At 52.1% G+C, this 13,799-nt stretch overlaps 1 protein-coding gene across 2 annotated transcripts in view; it reads left to right on the top strand.

Moving 5' to 3' along the window:
• The window catches only part of LOC138761517 (leucine-rich repeat-containing protein 75B-like), a 111,381-nt gene that overhangs the window by 72,033 nt on the left and 25,549 nt on the right, over window positions 1-13,799 (top strand). Inside the window, exon 2 of one of the 2 annotated variants that reach the window (XM_069933777.1) lies at window positions 9,859-9,987. In XM_069933777.1, coding sequence (XP_069789878.1) covers window positions 9,952-9,987 — 36 coding nt within the window. In that variant the 5' untranslated portion in view covers window positions 9,859-9,951. Of the gene's footprint in view, window positions 1-9,786; window positions 9,988-13,799 lie in introns of those variants that run through there. The other variant, XM_069933778.1, reaches the window with a different exon arrangement.

The following is a 13,799-nucleotide window of genomic DNA, read 5'->3' as shown; positions in this document are numbered from 1 at the left end:
GTAGGACAGAGATCCACCCCCCCCCCCCCCCCCCCCCGGTCCCACGCTGCTGGTAGGGCAGGAATTCCCCCCGGTCCCACGCTGCTTGTAGGGTAGGTATCCCCCTGTCCCACGATGCTGGTAGGGCGGGGATTCCCCCGGTTCCATGCTGCTGGTAGGGCAGGGATGCCCCCCAGTTCCATGCTGCTGGTAGGGCAGGGATTCCCCCCAGGTTCCATGCTGCTTGTAGGACAGAGATCCCCCCCTGGTCCCACACTGCTTGTAGGGCAGGGATTCCCCCCAGGCCCCACGCTGCTTGTAGGGCAGGGATTCCCTCCAGTCACAAGCTGCTAGTAGGACTGGGATGCCCCCGGTTCCACGCTGCTGGTAGGGCGAGAATATCCCCAGTCCTATACTATTGATAGGGTGGGGATTTCCCCCAGTCCCACGCTGCTGGTAGGATGGGGATTTCTCCGTTCCCTCACTGCTGGTATGATGGGGTTTCAACCTGTCCCATGCTACTGGTTGGGCAGGAATTTTGGCGGTCCCACGCTGCTGGTAGGGTGGGGAATGCCCCAGTCCCACATTGCTGGGAGGGCAGGGATCCCACTGTTCCCACGCAGTTGGAAGGTCAGAGATAGAAACATAGAAGATAGGAGCAGGAGTAGGTCATTCGGCCTTTCAAGCCTGCTCCGCCATTCAATGAGATCATGGCTGATCTTAAAGTTCAGTACCCCGTCCCCGCCTTCTCTCCGTAACCCCTAATTCCCTTATACTGAAGAAATATATCTAATTCCCTCTTAAATATATTCAATAAACCTGCCTCTACTGCTCTCTGTGGCAATAAATTCCACAGATTCACCACCCTCTGGGTAAAGAAATTCCTCCTCATCTCTGTTCTAAATGGTTTGCCTATTATCCTCAAACCATGGCCCTGGGTTCTGGACTCCCCCACCATTGGAACCAGCCCTTCCACATCCATTCTGTCCAGTCCTGCCAGAATTTTATAGGTCTCTATGAGATCCCCTCTCAATATTCGAAACTCCAGCGAGTACAATCCCAAATTGCGCAATCTTTCCCCATAAGTCGTTCCTGCCATTCCAGGTATCAGCCTGGTGAATCGCCTCTGCACTCCCTCCACTGCAAGAACATCCTTCCTCAGATAAGGCGACCAAAACTGCACACAATACTCCAGGTGTGGTCTCACCAAGGCTCTGTACAGCTGCAGTAAGGAATCCTTATTCCTATACTCAAACCCTCTTGATATGAAGGCCAACATATCATTTGCCTTTTTAACCGCCTGCTGTACCTGCATGCTCGCCTTCAGTGACTGGTGCACAAGAACCCCTAGGTCTCTCTGCACTTCCCCATCTCCCAATCTATTGCCATTCAAATAGTAATCTGCCCTCCGGTTTGTATTACCAAAGTGGATAACCTCACATTTATCCAGATTGTAGTGCATTTACCATGTATCTGCCCAGTCCCCCAATTTATCCAAATCACACTGGAGCTTCCTGACCCCCTCTTCAGTGCACACAACCCCTCCTAGCTTAGTGTCGCCTGCAAATTTGGAGATATTATATTCAATCCCCTCATCTAAATCATTAATGTACATTGTGAACAGCTGGGGTCCCAGTACAGATCCCTGTGGCACCCCACTGGTCACCGCCTGCCACTCAGAAAATGAGTCGTTTATCCCAACTCTCTGTCTTCTATCTGCCAGCCAGTTCTCAATCCACATCAATATCTTGCCCCCAATCCCATGAGCCTTGATTTTGCATGCCAGTCGTTTATGTGGAACCTTATCGAAGGCCTTTTGGAAATCCAGGTACACCACATCCACTGGCTCTCCCCCATCTATTTTACCTGTCACCATCTCAAAGAATTCCAATAGATTTGTCAAGCACGATTTACCTTTTGTAAATCCATGTTGACTCTGTCCCTTCTCTGCTAGTCATATGCTCTGCTATTACATCCTTAATAATGGATTCCATCATTTTGCCCACTACTGATGTAAGGCTCACCGGCCTATAATTCCCCACTTTTTCTCTACCCCCCTTTTAAATAGTGGGGTAACATTAGCTACCCTCCAATCCATGGGTACTAATCCTGAGTCTATTGAGTTCTGGAAAATAATTTTTAAATCATCTGCTATCTGCTTCTTTAAGTACCCTAGGATGTAGATTATCAAACCCTTGGGATTTATCGGTCTTCAATCCCTTCAATTTCCCCAAGACCATGTCCTTAGAGATTTCTTTCAGCTCCTCCCTTGCATTAGTCTCTATGTTTCCCAACATCCTTGGGAGGTTATTTGTATCTGCCATTTCCTTATTCCCCATTATATATTCCCCTGATTCTATCTGCAAGGGACCTACTCTGGATTTCACCAATCTTTTCCTCAACATATCTATAAAAACTTTTGCAGTTGGTTTTTATGTTTGCCGCAAGCTTACTTTAGTAATTTATTTTTGCCCTCTTGATTAACCCCTTTGTCCTCCTTTGCTGCATCTTGTACTGTTCCCAGTCTTCGGATTTGGTACTTTTTTTTGGCCAATTGATACGCTCTCCCTTTGGACCTAATGGTGTCTCTAATTTCTCTTGTTATCCACGGTTGAGTCACCTCTTTTGGTTTATTTTTATGCCAAACCGGTATAAACGATTTCTGCAATTCTTCCATTAGATTTTTGAATGCTTTCCATTGTCTATCCACCGTCAACCCCACCATAAACACCACCCAATCAATCTTACTCAACTCCCGTCTCATACCATCATAATTCCCTTTATTTAAATTCAGGACCTTAGTCTCGCACTGCTGGTAGGGTAGGGATTGCCCTCAGTTCCATGCTGCTGGTAGGGCAGGGATTCCCCCCAATCCCATGCTGATGGTAGGGCGGGGATTCCCCCCAGTCCAACGCTGCTGGTAGGACGTGGATTACCCTCCATCCCATGCTGCTGGGAGGATGGAGTTTTCCGGTTCCATGCTCCTGTTAGGGCTGAGATCTCACGTTTCAACGCTGCTGGTTGGGTGGGGATACCTCCCGGTTCCACCCAGATGGTAGGACAGAGATTTCCCCGGGTCCCATGCTGCTGGTAGAGTGGAGATTCTTCCAGTCCCACACTTCTGGTAGGACAGGGATCCACCTGGTCCCACACTGCTGGTAGGACAGGTTCCATGCTGCTGGTAGGATGGGGATTCCCCCTGTTCCATGCTGATGGTAGGGTGGTGAAACCCCCGGTTTGGTGCTGCTGGTATGGCGGGGATCACCTGGTCCTGCGCTGCTAGTAAGTCAGGTTTCCCCTGGTTGCCTGCTGCTGGTAAGTGGTAAGATAGGGATACCCTCGGTTCCACGCTGCTGGTAGGGCGGGGATTCCCTGGATCCATGCTGCTCGTAGGGCAGGGATTAGCTCCTATTCCATGCTGCTGGTTGGGGAGGGATTCCTCCAGTCTCACCTGCAAGTATGACGGGGATCCCCCCAGTTCACTACTGCTGGTACGGCAGGGAACCCCCCCGAACCCACGCTGATGGTAGGAAGGAGATCCCCCGGTCCCACCCTGCTGGTAGGACAGGGATCCCCCAGTTCCCACTCTGCAGTTAGGGCGGGGAGACACCCGGTTCCACGCAGCTGGTATGGCGGGGATTCGTCCGTTCCCACACTGCTGGACAGGGATTTCCCCAGTCTCGAGCTGCTGGTAGGGCAGGGATACCTCCCGGTCCCACGCAGCTGGTAAGTCGGGGTTCCCCCGATTCCCCGCTGCTGGTAAGTGGTAAGACGGGGATACCCCCAGTTCCACGCTGCTGGTAGGGCGGTGACCCCCAGTTCCACGCTGATGGTAAGTGGTAAGACGGGGATTCCCCCAGTTCCACGCTGCTGGTAGGGCGGTGACCCCCAGTTCCACGCTGCTGGTAGGGCGGGAATTCCCCCCAGTCCCACGTTGCTGGTAAGACGGGGATTCCACGGTTCCATGCTGCTGGTAGGGCTGAGATCCCCCGGTCTCACGTTGCTGGGAGGGCAGGAATCCCACCCGTCCCATGCTGCTGGTAGGACGGGGATTCCCCACGGTCCCACACTGCTGGTAGGACAGGGATTCCTCCCGGTCCCATGCTGCCAGTAGAGCGGAGATTCTCCCACTCCCACACTGCTAGTAGGACAGGGATCCACCCGGTCCAACACTGCTGGTAGGGCAGGTATTCCCCCTGTTCAATGCTGCTGGTAGGGTGGTGAAGCCCCCGGTTCAGCATACAGGTAGGATGGTGGTTATTTTCCTACTAGCAGTGTTGGACCGTGGGGAATCCCTGTCCTATCAGCAGCGTTGGACCAGGGGGATTCCCCATCCTACCAGTAGCATGGGACTGGTGGGATTTTCCACCCTACCAGAAAATTGGAACTGGGGGGGTCACCACCCTACCACCAGTGTGGAACCGGGGGATCGCAACTGCTGGTAGGAAAATAACCACCAGTTTAAAGCTGCTGGTATGGCAGAGATTCTTCTGGTCCTGCGCTGCTGGTAAGTCGGCGTTCCCCCGGTTCCCTGCTGCTGGTAAGTGGTAAGATGGGAAACTACCATTTCCACGCTGCTGGTAGGGTGGTGACCCACAGTTTAAAGCTGCTGGTAGGACCAGAATTCCCCCTGGTCCCACACTGCTGGTAAGATGGGGATTCCCCATTTCCACACTTCTGGTAGGGCTGAGATGTCCCGGTTCCACGCTGCTAGTCGAGTGGGGATTCCCCGGATCCATGCTGCTGGTAGGGCGGGGTTTTCCTGAGTCCCACGCTGCTGGTAGGGCAGTAATTCTCCCGGTCCCACGCTGCTGGTAAGTGGTAAGATGGGGATTACCCCGGTTGCACAGTGCTCGTAGGGCAGTGACCCCCATTTCCACGCTGCTGGTAGGACAGGGATTCCCTGGTTGTACACTGCTGGTAAGGCTGAGATTCCCCGGTACCATGCTGCCGGTAAAGCAGGGATTCCCGGAATCCATGCTGCAGGTAAGGCGAAGATTTCCCCAGTTCCACGCTGCTGGTAGGGCAGCGATACCCCCCGGGTCTGCTACGATGTGGATTTCCAAGTTCCACGCTGCTGGTAGGGCGGGGAACCCCTGATTCCATGCCACTGGTTGGGCAGGGATTAGCTCCTATTCCGTGTTGCTGGTTGGGCTGAGACTCCCCCCAGTCCAACGCTGCTGGTAGGGTGTAGATTACCCCTGGTCCCACGCTGCTGGTAGGACGGGGTTCTCCGGTTCCACGCTATTTGTAGGGCTGAGATCCCATGGTTCAACGCTGCTTGTTGGGCGGGGATTCCACCTGGTACAACGCTGCTGGTAGGACTGGGATTCCCCATGGTCCCACACTGGTGGTAAGACTGGGATTCCCTTGTTCCACGCTGCTGGTAGGGCTGAGATCCCCTGGTTCCACGCTGCTGGTAGGGTAGGAAATCCGACCAGTTCCATGCTACTGGTAGGACTGGGATTCCCCCTGATCCAACGCTGCTGGTAGGATGGGGATTCCCCATGGTCCCACACTGCTGGTAGGACAGGTCCACCCCAACTCACACTGCTGATAGGACAGGGATAACTCCAGATCCCACGCTGGTGGTAGGGCGTGGTGGAATCCCCCCAAAGCTAGTAGGTCAGGGATTCCCAGTTTCCACACTCCTGGTAGGGCTGAGATTCCATGGTTCAATGCTGCTGGTAGGGCAGGGATTACCCCAGGTCACACACTGCTGATAGGGCGGGGAATCCCCCCATTCCCATGATGCTGGTAAGTAGTAAGATAGGGATACACCCAGTTGCAGCTGCTAGTAGGGCAGTGACCATCAGTTTAAAGCTGCTGGTAGTGCCGGAATTCCCCCCCCCCCCTGGTCCCACACTGCTGGTAAGACGGGGATACCCCGTTTCCACACTGCTGAGATGCTCCGGTTCCACGCTGCTGATAGAGCGGGGATTCCCCGGATCCATGCTGCTGGTAGGGTGGGGTTTTCCTCAGTTCCATGCTGCTGGTAGGGCTGCGATCCCCCGGTTCCACACTGGTGGTAGGGTGGTGACCCCCCCCAGTTCCTGTTTCTGGTAGGGTGGAAAATCCCACCAGTCCCATGCTACTGGTAGGATGGGGAATCCCCCGGGTCCAACGCTGCTGATAGGACAGGGATTCCCCACGGTCCAACACTGCTGGTAGGAAAATAACCACCAGTTTAAAGCTGCTGGTATGGCAGAGATTCTTCCAGTCCCACACTGCTGGTAGGGCAGAACATCCCCCCTGTTCCCATGCTGCTGGTAGGACAGGGATTTCCCCGGTCCCACACTGATGGTAGGGCGGGGATTCCCCCCTTTTGCGCACTGCTGGTAGGGTAGGGATTGCCCCCGGTTCCACGCTGCTGGCATGGCGGGGATACCCCCGGTCCCACACTGCAGGTATGACGGGGATTCCCCACGGTCTCGCGCTGCTGGTAGGGCGGTGATTACCCCCCGTTCCGTGCTGCTGGTAGAGCGGGCGTATCCCCACTTCCATGCTGCTGGTAAGGCAGGGATTCCTCTTGTAGGGCATGGATTCCCCCGATCCCACACAGCTGGTATAATGGCGATTCACCCTGTCCCATGCTACTGGTTGGACAGGGATTTCGCCCGTCCCATGCTGCTGGTAGGGCAGGGATCCTCCCGGTCCGACGCTACTAGTATGGCGGGGATTCCTCCAATCCCACACTGCTGGTAAAATGGGATTCCCCGAATCCTTGCTGCTGGTAGGGCAGTTTCCCCCTGTCTCACGCTGCTTGTAGGGCGGGGATTCCCCTAATCCATGCTGCTGGTAGGACAGAGTTTCCCCAACGCTGCTGGTAGGGCGGCGATTCCACACGTGTCTGCTATGATGGGGATTCTTGGGTTCCATGCTGCTGGCAGAGCTGGGATCCCCCGGTTCCATGCTTGTGGTAGAGCAGGGATTAGCTCCTTTTCCATGCTGCTGGTTGGGCGGGGATTCCCCCCAGTCCAATGCTGCTGGTAGGACGTGGATTACCACTGGTCCCTCGCTGCTGGGAGGACGGGGTTCTCTGGTTCCACGCTCCTGGTAGGGCTGAAATCTCACGGTTCCACGCTGCTGGTAGGGCGGTGACCCTCAGCTCCATGCTGCTGGTAAGGCAGTGACCTCTAGTTCCATGCTGCTGGTAGGGCGTGAATTCCCCCCGGTCCCACGCTACTGGTAAGATGGGGATTCCACGGTTCCATGCTGCTGGTAGGGCTGAGATCCCCCGGTTCCACATTGCTGGTAGAGTGGGAATTCCCTGAATCAATGCTGCTGGTAGGGCGGAGTTTTCCCCAGTCCCATGCTGTTGGTAGGGCAGTGATTACTCCAGTTCCGCGCTGCTGGTAGGACAGGGATACATACCCCCCAGTTCCGCGGTGGTGGTAGGGCGGTGATATCCCTGCTTCCACGCTGCTGGTAAGGCAGGGATTCCTCCTGGACCCACACTGTTGGTAGGATGGGGATTTCTCCATTCCCACGCTGCTGGTAGGGCGTGGATTCTCGCGGTCCCGCACTGCTGGTATGATGGGGATTCACCCTGCCCCATGCTCCTGGTTGATCAGGGATTTTGCCAGTCCCACATTGCTGTTAGGGCGGGGAATGCCCCGGAACCACGTTGCTGGGAGGGCAGGGATCCCACCCGTCCAACGCTGCTGGTAGGACGGGGATTCCCCACGGTCCCACACTGCTGGTAGGACACGGATTCCTCCTGGTCCCATGCTGCTGGTAGAGCGGAGATTCACCCAGTCCTACACTGCTAGTAGGACAGGGATCCACCCGATCCCACACTGCTGGTAGGGCGGATATTCCCCCTGTTCCAAGCTGCTGGTGGAACGGGGATTCCCGGAATCCATGCTGCTGGTAGGGTGGTGACACGCAGTTCTACGTTTCTGGTAGGGCGGAAATTCCCCCCAGTCCCACACTTCTGGTAAGACGGTGATTCCGCGGTTCCAAGCTGCTGGTAGGGCTGAGATTCCCCCCTCCCCCCCCCCCCCCCCCCGTCCCATGCTGCTGTTAGGGCGGTGATACCCTCCCGGGTCTGCTATGATGATGATTCCCGGATTCCATGCTGCTGGTAGGGCGGGGATTCCCCCAGTTCCATGCTGCTGGTAGGGTGGTGAAACCCACCCAGTTCCATACTGCTGGTAGGGTGAGGATTCTCCCAGTTCCATGCTGCTGGTAGGGTGGTGAAACCCCCCGGTTCCACGCTGCTGGTATGGCAGGGATCACCCGGTCCTGCGCTGCTGGTAAGTCAGGATTCACCTGGTTCCTTGCTGCTGGTATGGTGGTGAATCCCCCGGTTCCACGCTGCTGGTACGGCATTGACCCCCAGTTTAAAGGTGCTGGTAGGGTCAGAATTTCCCCCCAGTCCCACGCTGTTGGTAAAACGGGGATTCCCCATTTCCACACTGCTGGTAGGGCGGGGATTCCCCACGGTCCCGCGCTGCTGGTATGGCGGGGATTCCCCACGGTCCCGCGCTGCTGGTATGGCAGGGATTCCCCACGGTCCTGTGCTACTGGTATGGCGGGGATTCCCCATGGTCCCGCGCTGCTGGTATGGCGGGGGATTCCCCACGGTTCTGCGCTGCTGGTAGGATGGGGATTCTCCATGGAGCTGTTAGGACGTGGATGCCCACAGTTCCACGCTGTTGATAGAGTGGGGTTCGCCCAGTTTGAAACCCCGATTTAGCGCAACCCCACTTTTCTCTCCATGACATGTTATGGATAGAAACGACCGTCTTAGAACAGGTGTTCACTGTGCCTGCGTTGCATTAAAACCTGCCTTTACAGTTTTTTCAGCCATAAGAAATCGGCTGAGCCAAAATTATCTGGAATGCAGAGGCATTCAGTGCACAGGTACTTTTGGCATGGTGAGGTGCACTACTAGTAACCACCAAGACTAGGCTGAGGGAATGATAGGTTTTAATGTACAGAAGAACCTTCCTGGCCCGGATCCAGGTATAGGAATTGGCGGGAAGGGAGAGGGGGCTTGACCTTCATGGCCCAGGACCATGCGGGAGGAGTCATAGGGTATGAGCCATCAGTGGGCGGGCCAGCTCCATATATGCAGTAGTCAATCATAACTATATACAATGGAGGAAACATTTGCACAAGGGAAGATTTTTGCATACACTGATGACTAAAATTTAGAGGGAATATTGCCCATAAGCACCCAAATACACCCACGTGACCCATTCACCTACCAATCCTGTATGTCTCTGGGACATGGGAGGAGACCGGAGCCCACGCAGGTCAGGGGGAGAACCTACAAAGCACTGACAGAAGGTGCCAGATTTGAGCCCGGGCCACTGGCCCTGTGATAATGTGCTGCACTATCTTTGCGTGGCTTGCTGTGTGATCATTTCTTGTTGGCATGTGACAATCAACTAATTAAATCCAGCTCCATCTACTTCTCTCCTCAGTGGTGAAGCAGGTCAGGCAGGTTGGGCTGCGGTGCAGAGTCCGGATGCCTCGTGTATCCACTGCCTGTATCCCCAGCTTGCTACACTACATCAGGACCAACACATTCTCCAGCACCACTCCCTGGCTTTGAACCATAGAACACTGCAGCACAGAAACACATCCTTTGGCCTATCTAGTCCATGCCAATCCATTATTCTGCTTGTTCCATCGACCTGCACAGATCACTGCCCTCTGTACCCCTCCCATCCACGTACCAATCCAATCTTCTCCTAAATGAGCCTATATTCAGCTTGTTCAGCCTGTTCCATACTCCCACCACCCTTTGCGTGAAGAAGCTCTCCCTAATGTTCCCCTAACTGGAAGGATTTGGGGGCCCTCGGCAGCCCAGGTTCATTGGGGACCATGTGACTGGTTTGCTGATTGGCTGCCTTCTGTCTCCTGCAGGACCTTGGATTGGAGGGCACGTCACTGGACGATGTCCTTTACAAACACACGGCCTTCCTGAACCTGGTGGACCCCATCTCCCATGAGCTGCTGATGAGCCTGGCCCGTGACATCCAGTGCCCCAAGAAGGTATGGGATGGGAGCCATTCCTTGTGGGGGTGGGGTAGGGTGGGGGATGAACAGAGCGAGGGGCTCGGTAAATCGGCCCATTGCTTGTGAAGACTGCGCTGGAAAGGACTTGCTTGTCTTTGGCAGACGGCCTCCATCCCGGCTATTGGTCACGGTGGGGTGTCTGCTCTGGTGGTCCCCTCTGAACCCTGCCGCTAGCCCCTTCGACCCACCTGGCCTAGATCTCGGTGCCTCTGCTGAGTGTTCTCGCTCATGGACTGCTCGCCACACCACCACTCACCAGCCACATGAAAGCTTCTCCCAGCCTGGTTTACCCAGAGAGAGAGAGAGAGACCCAGCCCAGGTGCCAGCTCCTCGTGGCCGACATAGTCCAGCCCTCTCTCTCGCACTCTGCTTCTGCTGAGGTCTCGCTCTACAGCTCAGACCTTGGATGGGCGGCAGGTCAGCACAATGCTGTGACAGTGGCAGCGACCTGGGTTCGAATCCCGCGATGTCTGTCAGGAGTTTGTACGTTCTCCCATGTCTGCATAGGCTTTTCCGGGGGCTCCAGTTTCCTCCCACACGGGAAGAATTAATTGGTTTAATTGGGCAGCTGAGTTTAAATGGCCTGAGTTGGCTTTTACTGTGAATAAAATTTAATTTTTCTTTCTTTCTTTTCTTTGGCTTGGCTTCGCGGACGAAGATTTATGGAGGGGGTAAAAAGTCCACGTCAGCTGCAGGCTCGTTTGTGGCTGACCAGTCCGATGCGGGACAGGCAGACACGATTGCAGCGGTTGCAAGGGAAAATTGGTTGGTTGGGGTTGGGTGTTGGGTTTTTCCTCCTTTGCCTTTTGTCAGTGAGGTGGGCTCTGCGGTCTTCTTCAAAGGAGGCTGCTGCCCGCCAAACTGTGAGGCGCCAAGATGCACGGTTTGAGGCGTTATCAGCCCACTGGCGGTGGTCAATGTGGCAGGCACCAAGAGATTTCTTTAGGCAGTCCTTGTACCTTTACTTTGGTGCACCTCTGTCACGGTGGCCAGTGGAGAGCTCGCCATATAATACGATCTTGGGAAGGCGATGGTCCTCCATTCTGGAGACGTGACCCATCCAGCGCAGCTGGATCTTCAGCAGCGTGGACTCGATGCTGTCGACCTCTGCCATCTCGAGTACCTCGACGTTAGGGGTGTGAGCGCTCCAATGGATGTTGAGGATGGAGCGGAGACAACGCTGGTGGAAGCGTTCTAGGAGCCGTAGGTGGTGCCGGTAGAGGACCCATGATTCGGAGCCGAACAGGAGTGTGGGTATGACAACAGCTCTGTATACGCTTATCTTTGTGAGGTTTTTCAGTTGGTTGTTTTTCCAGACTCTTTTGTGTAGTCTTCCAAAGGCGCTATTTGCCTTGGCGAGTCTGTTGTCTATCTCATTGTCGATCCTTGCATCTGATGAAATGGTGCAGCCGAGATAGGTAAACTGGTTGACCGTTTTGAGTTTTGTGTGCCCGATGGAGATGTGGGGGGGCTGGTAGTCATGGTGGGGAGCTGGCTGATGGAGGACCTCAGTTTTCTTCAGGCTGACTTCCAGGCCAAACATTTTGGCAGTTTCCGCAAAGCAGGACGTCAAGCGCTGAAGAGCTGGCTCTGAATGGGCAACTAAAGCGGCATCATCTGCAAAGAGTAGTTCACGGACAAGTTTCTCTTGTGTCTTGGTGTGAGCTTGCAGGCGCCTCAGATTGAAGAGACTGCCATCTGTGCGGTACCGGATGTAAACAGCGTCTTCATTGTTGGGGTCTTTCATGGCTTGGTTCAGCATCATGCTGAAGAAGATTGAAAAGAGGGTTGGTGCGAGAACACAGCCTTGCTTCACGCCATTGTTAATGGAGAAGGGTTCAGAGAGCTCATTGCTGTATCTGACCCGACCTTGTTGGTTTTCGTGCAGTTGGATAATCATGTTGAGGAAAATTTAATTTAAAAAATGATAAAATAACAAAAAATAGTAAAGTTAATTGGGTTTTAAAGAGGCAAAAATCAAGAGAAACACAGTATCCGGTTTTCAGAAAGTGACTTGCAGTTGTACAGATTGTGGTTCACAAAGTCCAGCCGTTGGAAAGAAACTACTATTGTCCCGAGAGGTACTGGTCTTCAGGCTGGTTCAGGCTGGTCTTCAGGCAGATCTTCAGGCGAGTCTTCAGGCGGGTCTTCACGCTGATCTTCAGGTGGGTCTTCAGGCAGGTCCAGGCTGATCTTCAGGCGGGTCCAGGCTGATCTTCAGGCTGGTCTTCAGTCTGGTTCAGGCTGATCTTCAGCCTGATCCAGGCTGATCTTTAAATGTTTTATAAAATTCTATTGGGAGTACAACCTCTCCAGGTGTTTTATTGTTCGGTAGCTTTTTTAATATATCCTGTATTTCCTCTATTTCAAATGGTTTTATCAATTTGTTTTGCTCCTCTTCTTGCAATTTTGGTAGTTCAATTTTAGCTAGAAACTCATCTATTTTGTCTTCTTTCCCTTCGTTCTCAGTTTGGTATAATTGCTCGTAGAATTCCTTGATGTTTTCATTGATCTCTGTTGAGTTATATGCAATTTGTTTGTCCTTTTTCCTTGATGCCAATACCGTTCTTTTAGGTTGTTCTGTTTTAACCTGCCAAGCTAATATTTTGTGGGTTTTTCAACCTATCTCATAATACTTCTGCTTTGTCTTCATTATGTTCTTCTCCACCTTATACGTTTGTAGTGTTTCGTATTTTATTTTTTTGTCTGCCAATTCTCTTCTTTTTGTTGTATCTTCCCTTTTGCTAATTCTTTTTCTGTACTTGCTATTTCCCTTTCCAGCTGTTCTATTTCCTGATTGTAGTCTTTCTTCATCTTAGTTACATAACTTATTATCTACCCTCTGATGAAGGGTTTCATTGCATCCCATGATATAAATTTATCTTTCTCTGATTCCGTATTTATTTCAAAGTACATTTTAATTTGGCACTCAATTAATTCTCTAAAATCCTGTCTTTTAAGTAGCATGGAGTTTAATCTCCATCAATACTTTCTTAATGGGTTGTCCTCTGGCTCTATATCTATAGTGATCAGATAACAATCTAGTTTTATATTCTGTTTTTCTAACTCTCCCTTGGAAATGGGCTGACAACAGGAACAGGTCAATCCTTGAGTATGTTTTATGTCTACTCAAATAATATGAGTATTCCTTCTCCTTTGAGTGTTGTCTCCTCCATATATCCATAAGTTTCATTTCCTGCATTGATTTAACAATAAATTTGGCCACTTTATTCTTTTTGCTAGTCTTTTGTCTAGTTTTATCCAACATTGGATCCAAATTAATGTTAAAATCTCCTCCTATCAATATATTCCCCTGCATATCTATAATCTTCAAAAAAATATCTTGCATAAACTTTTGATCCTCTTCATTAGGTGCATATATATTGATCAAATTCCAGAATTCTGAATATATCTGACACTTTATCATTACATACCTCCCTGCTGGTTCTATTATTTCCTCTTCTATTTTGATTGGTACATTTTTATTTATTAATATAGCTACACCTCTGGCTTTTGAATTATATGATGCTGCTGTTACGTGCCCTACCCAGTCTCTTCTTAATTTATTATGTTCCACTTCAGTTAGATGTGTTTCCTGCACAAATGCTATGTCTATTTTTTCTTTTTTCAGGAAATTTAATAGCCTTTTTTGTTTAATTTGGTTATGTATTCCATTAATATTTATAGTCATATAGTTCAACATGGCCATCTCATATTCTGTTTACATATAATTTCTGCTTCCTCACCACCACCATTCCCCTTTTCTCCATTTTCATCTCTCAGTTTTC

This window comes from Narcine bancroftii, chromosome 4 (assembly GCF_036971445.1).
Source record: "Narcine bancroftii isolate sNarBan1 chromosome 4, sNarBan1.hap1, whole genome shotgun sequence".
Taxonomy (NCBI): domain Eukaryota; kingdom Metazoa; phylum Chordata; class Chondrichthyes; order Torpediniformes; family Narcinidae; genus Narcine; species Narcine bancroftii.
Note: the sequence above shows the minus strand (reverse complement) of the source record. Positions and strands in the feature narration are given on the sequence as shown.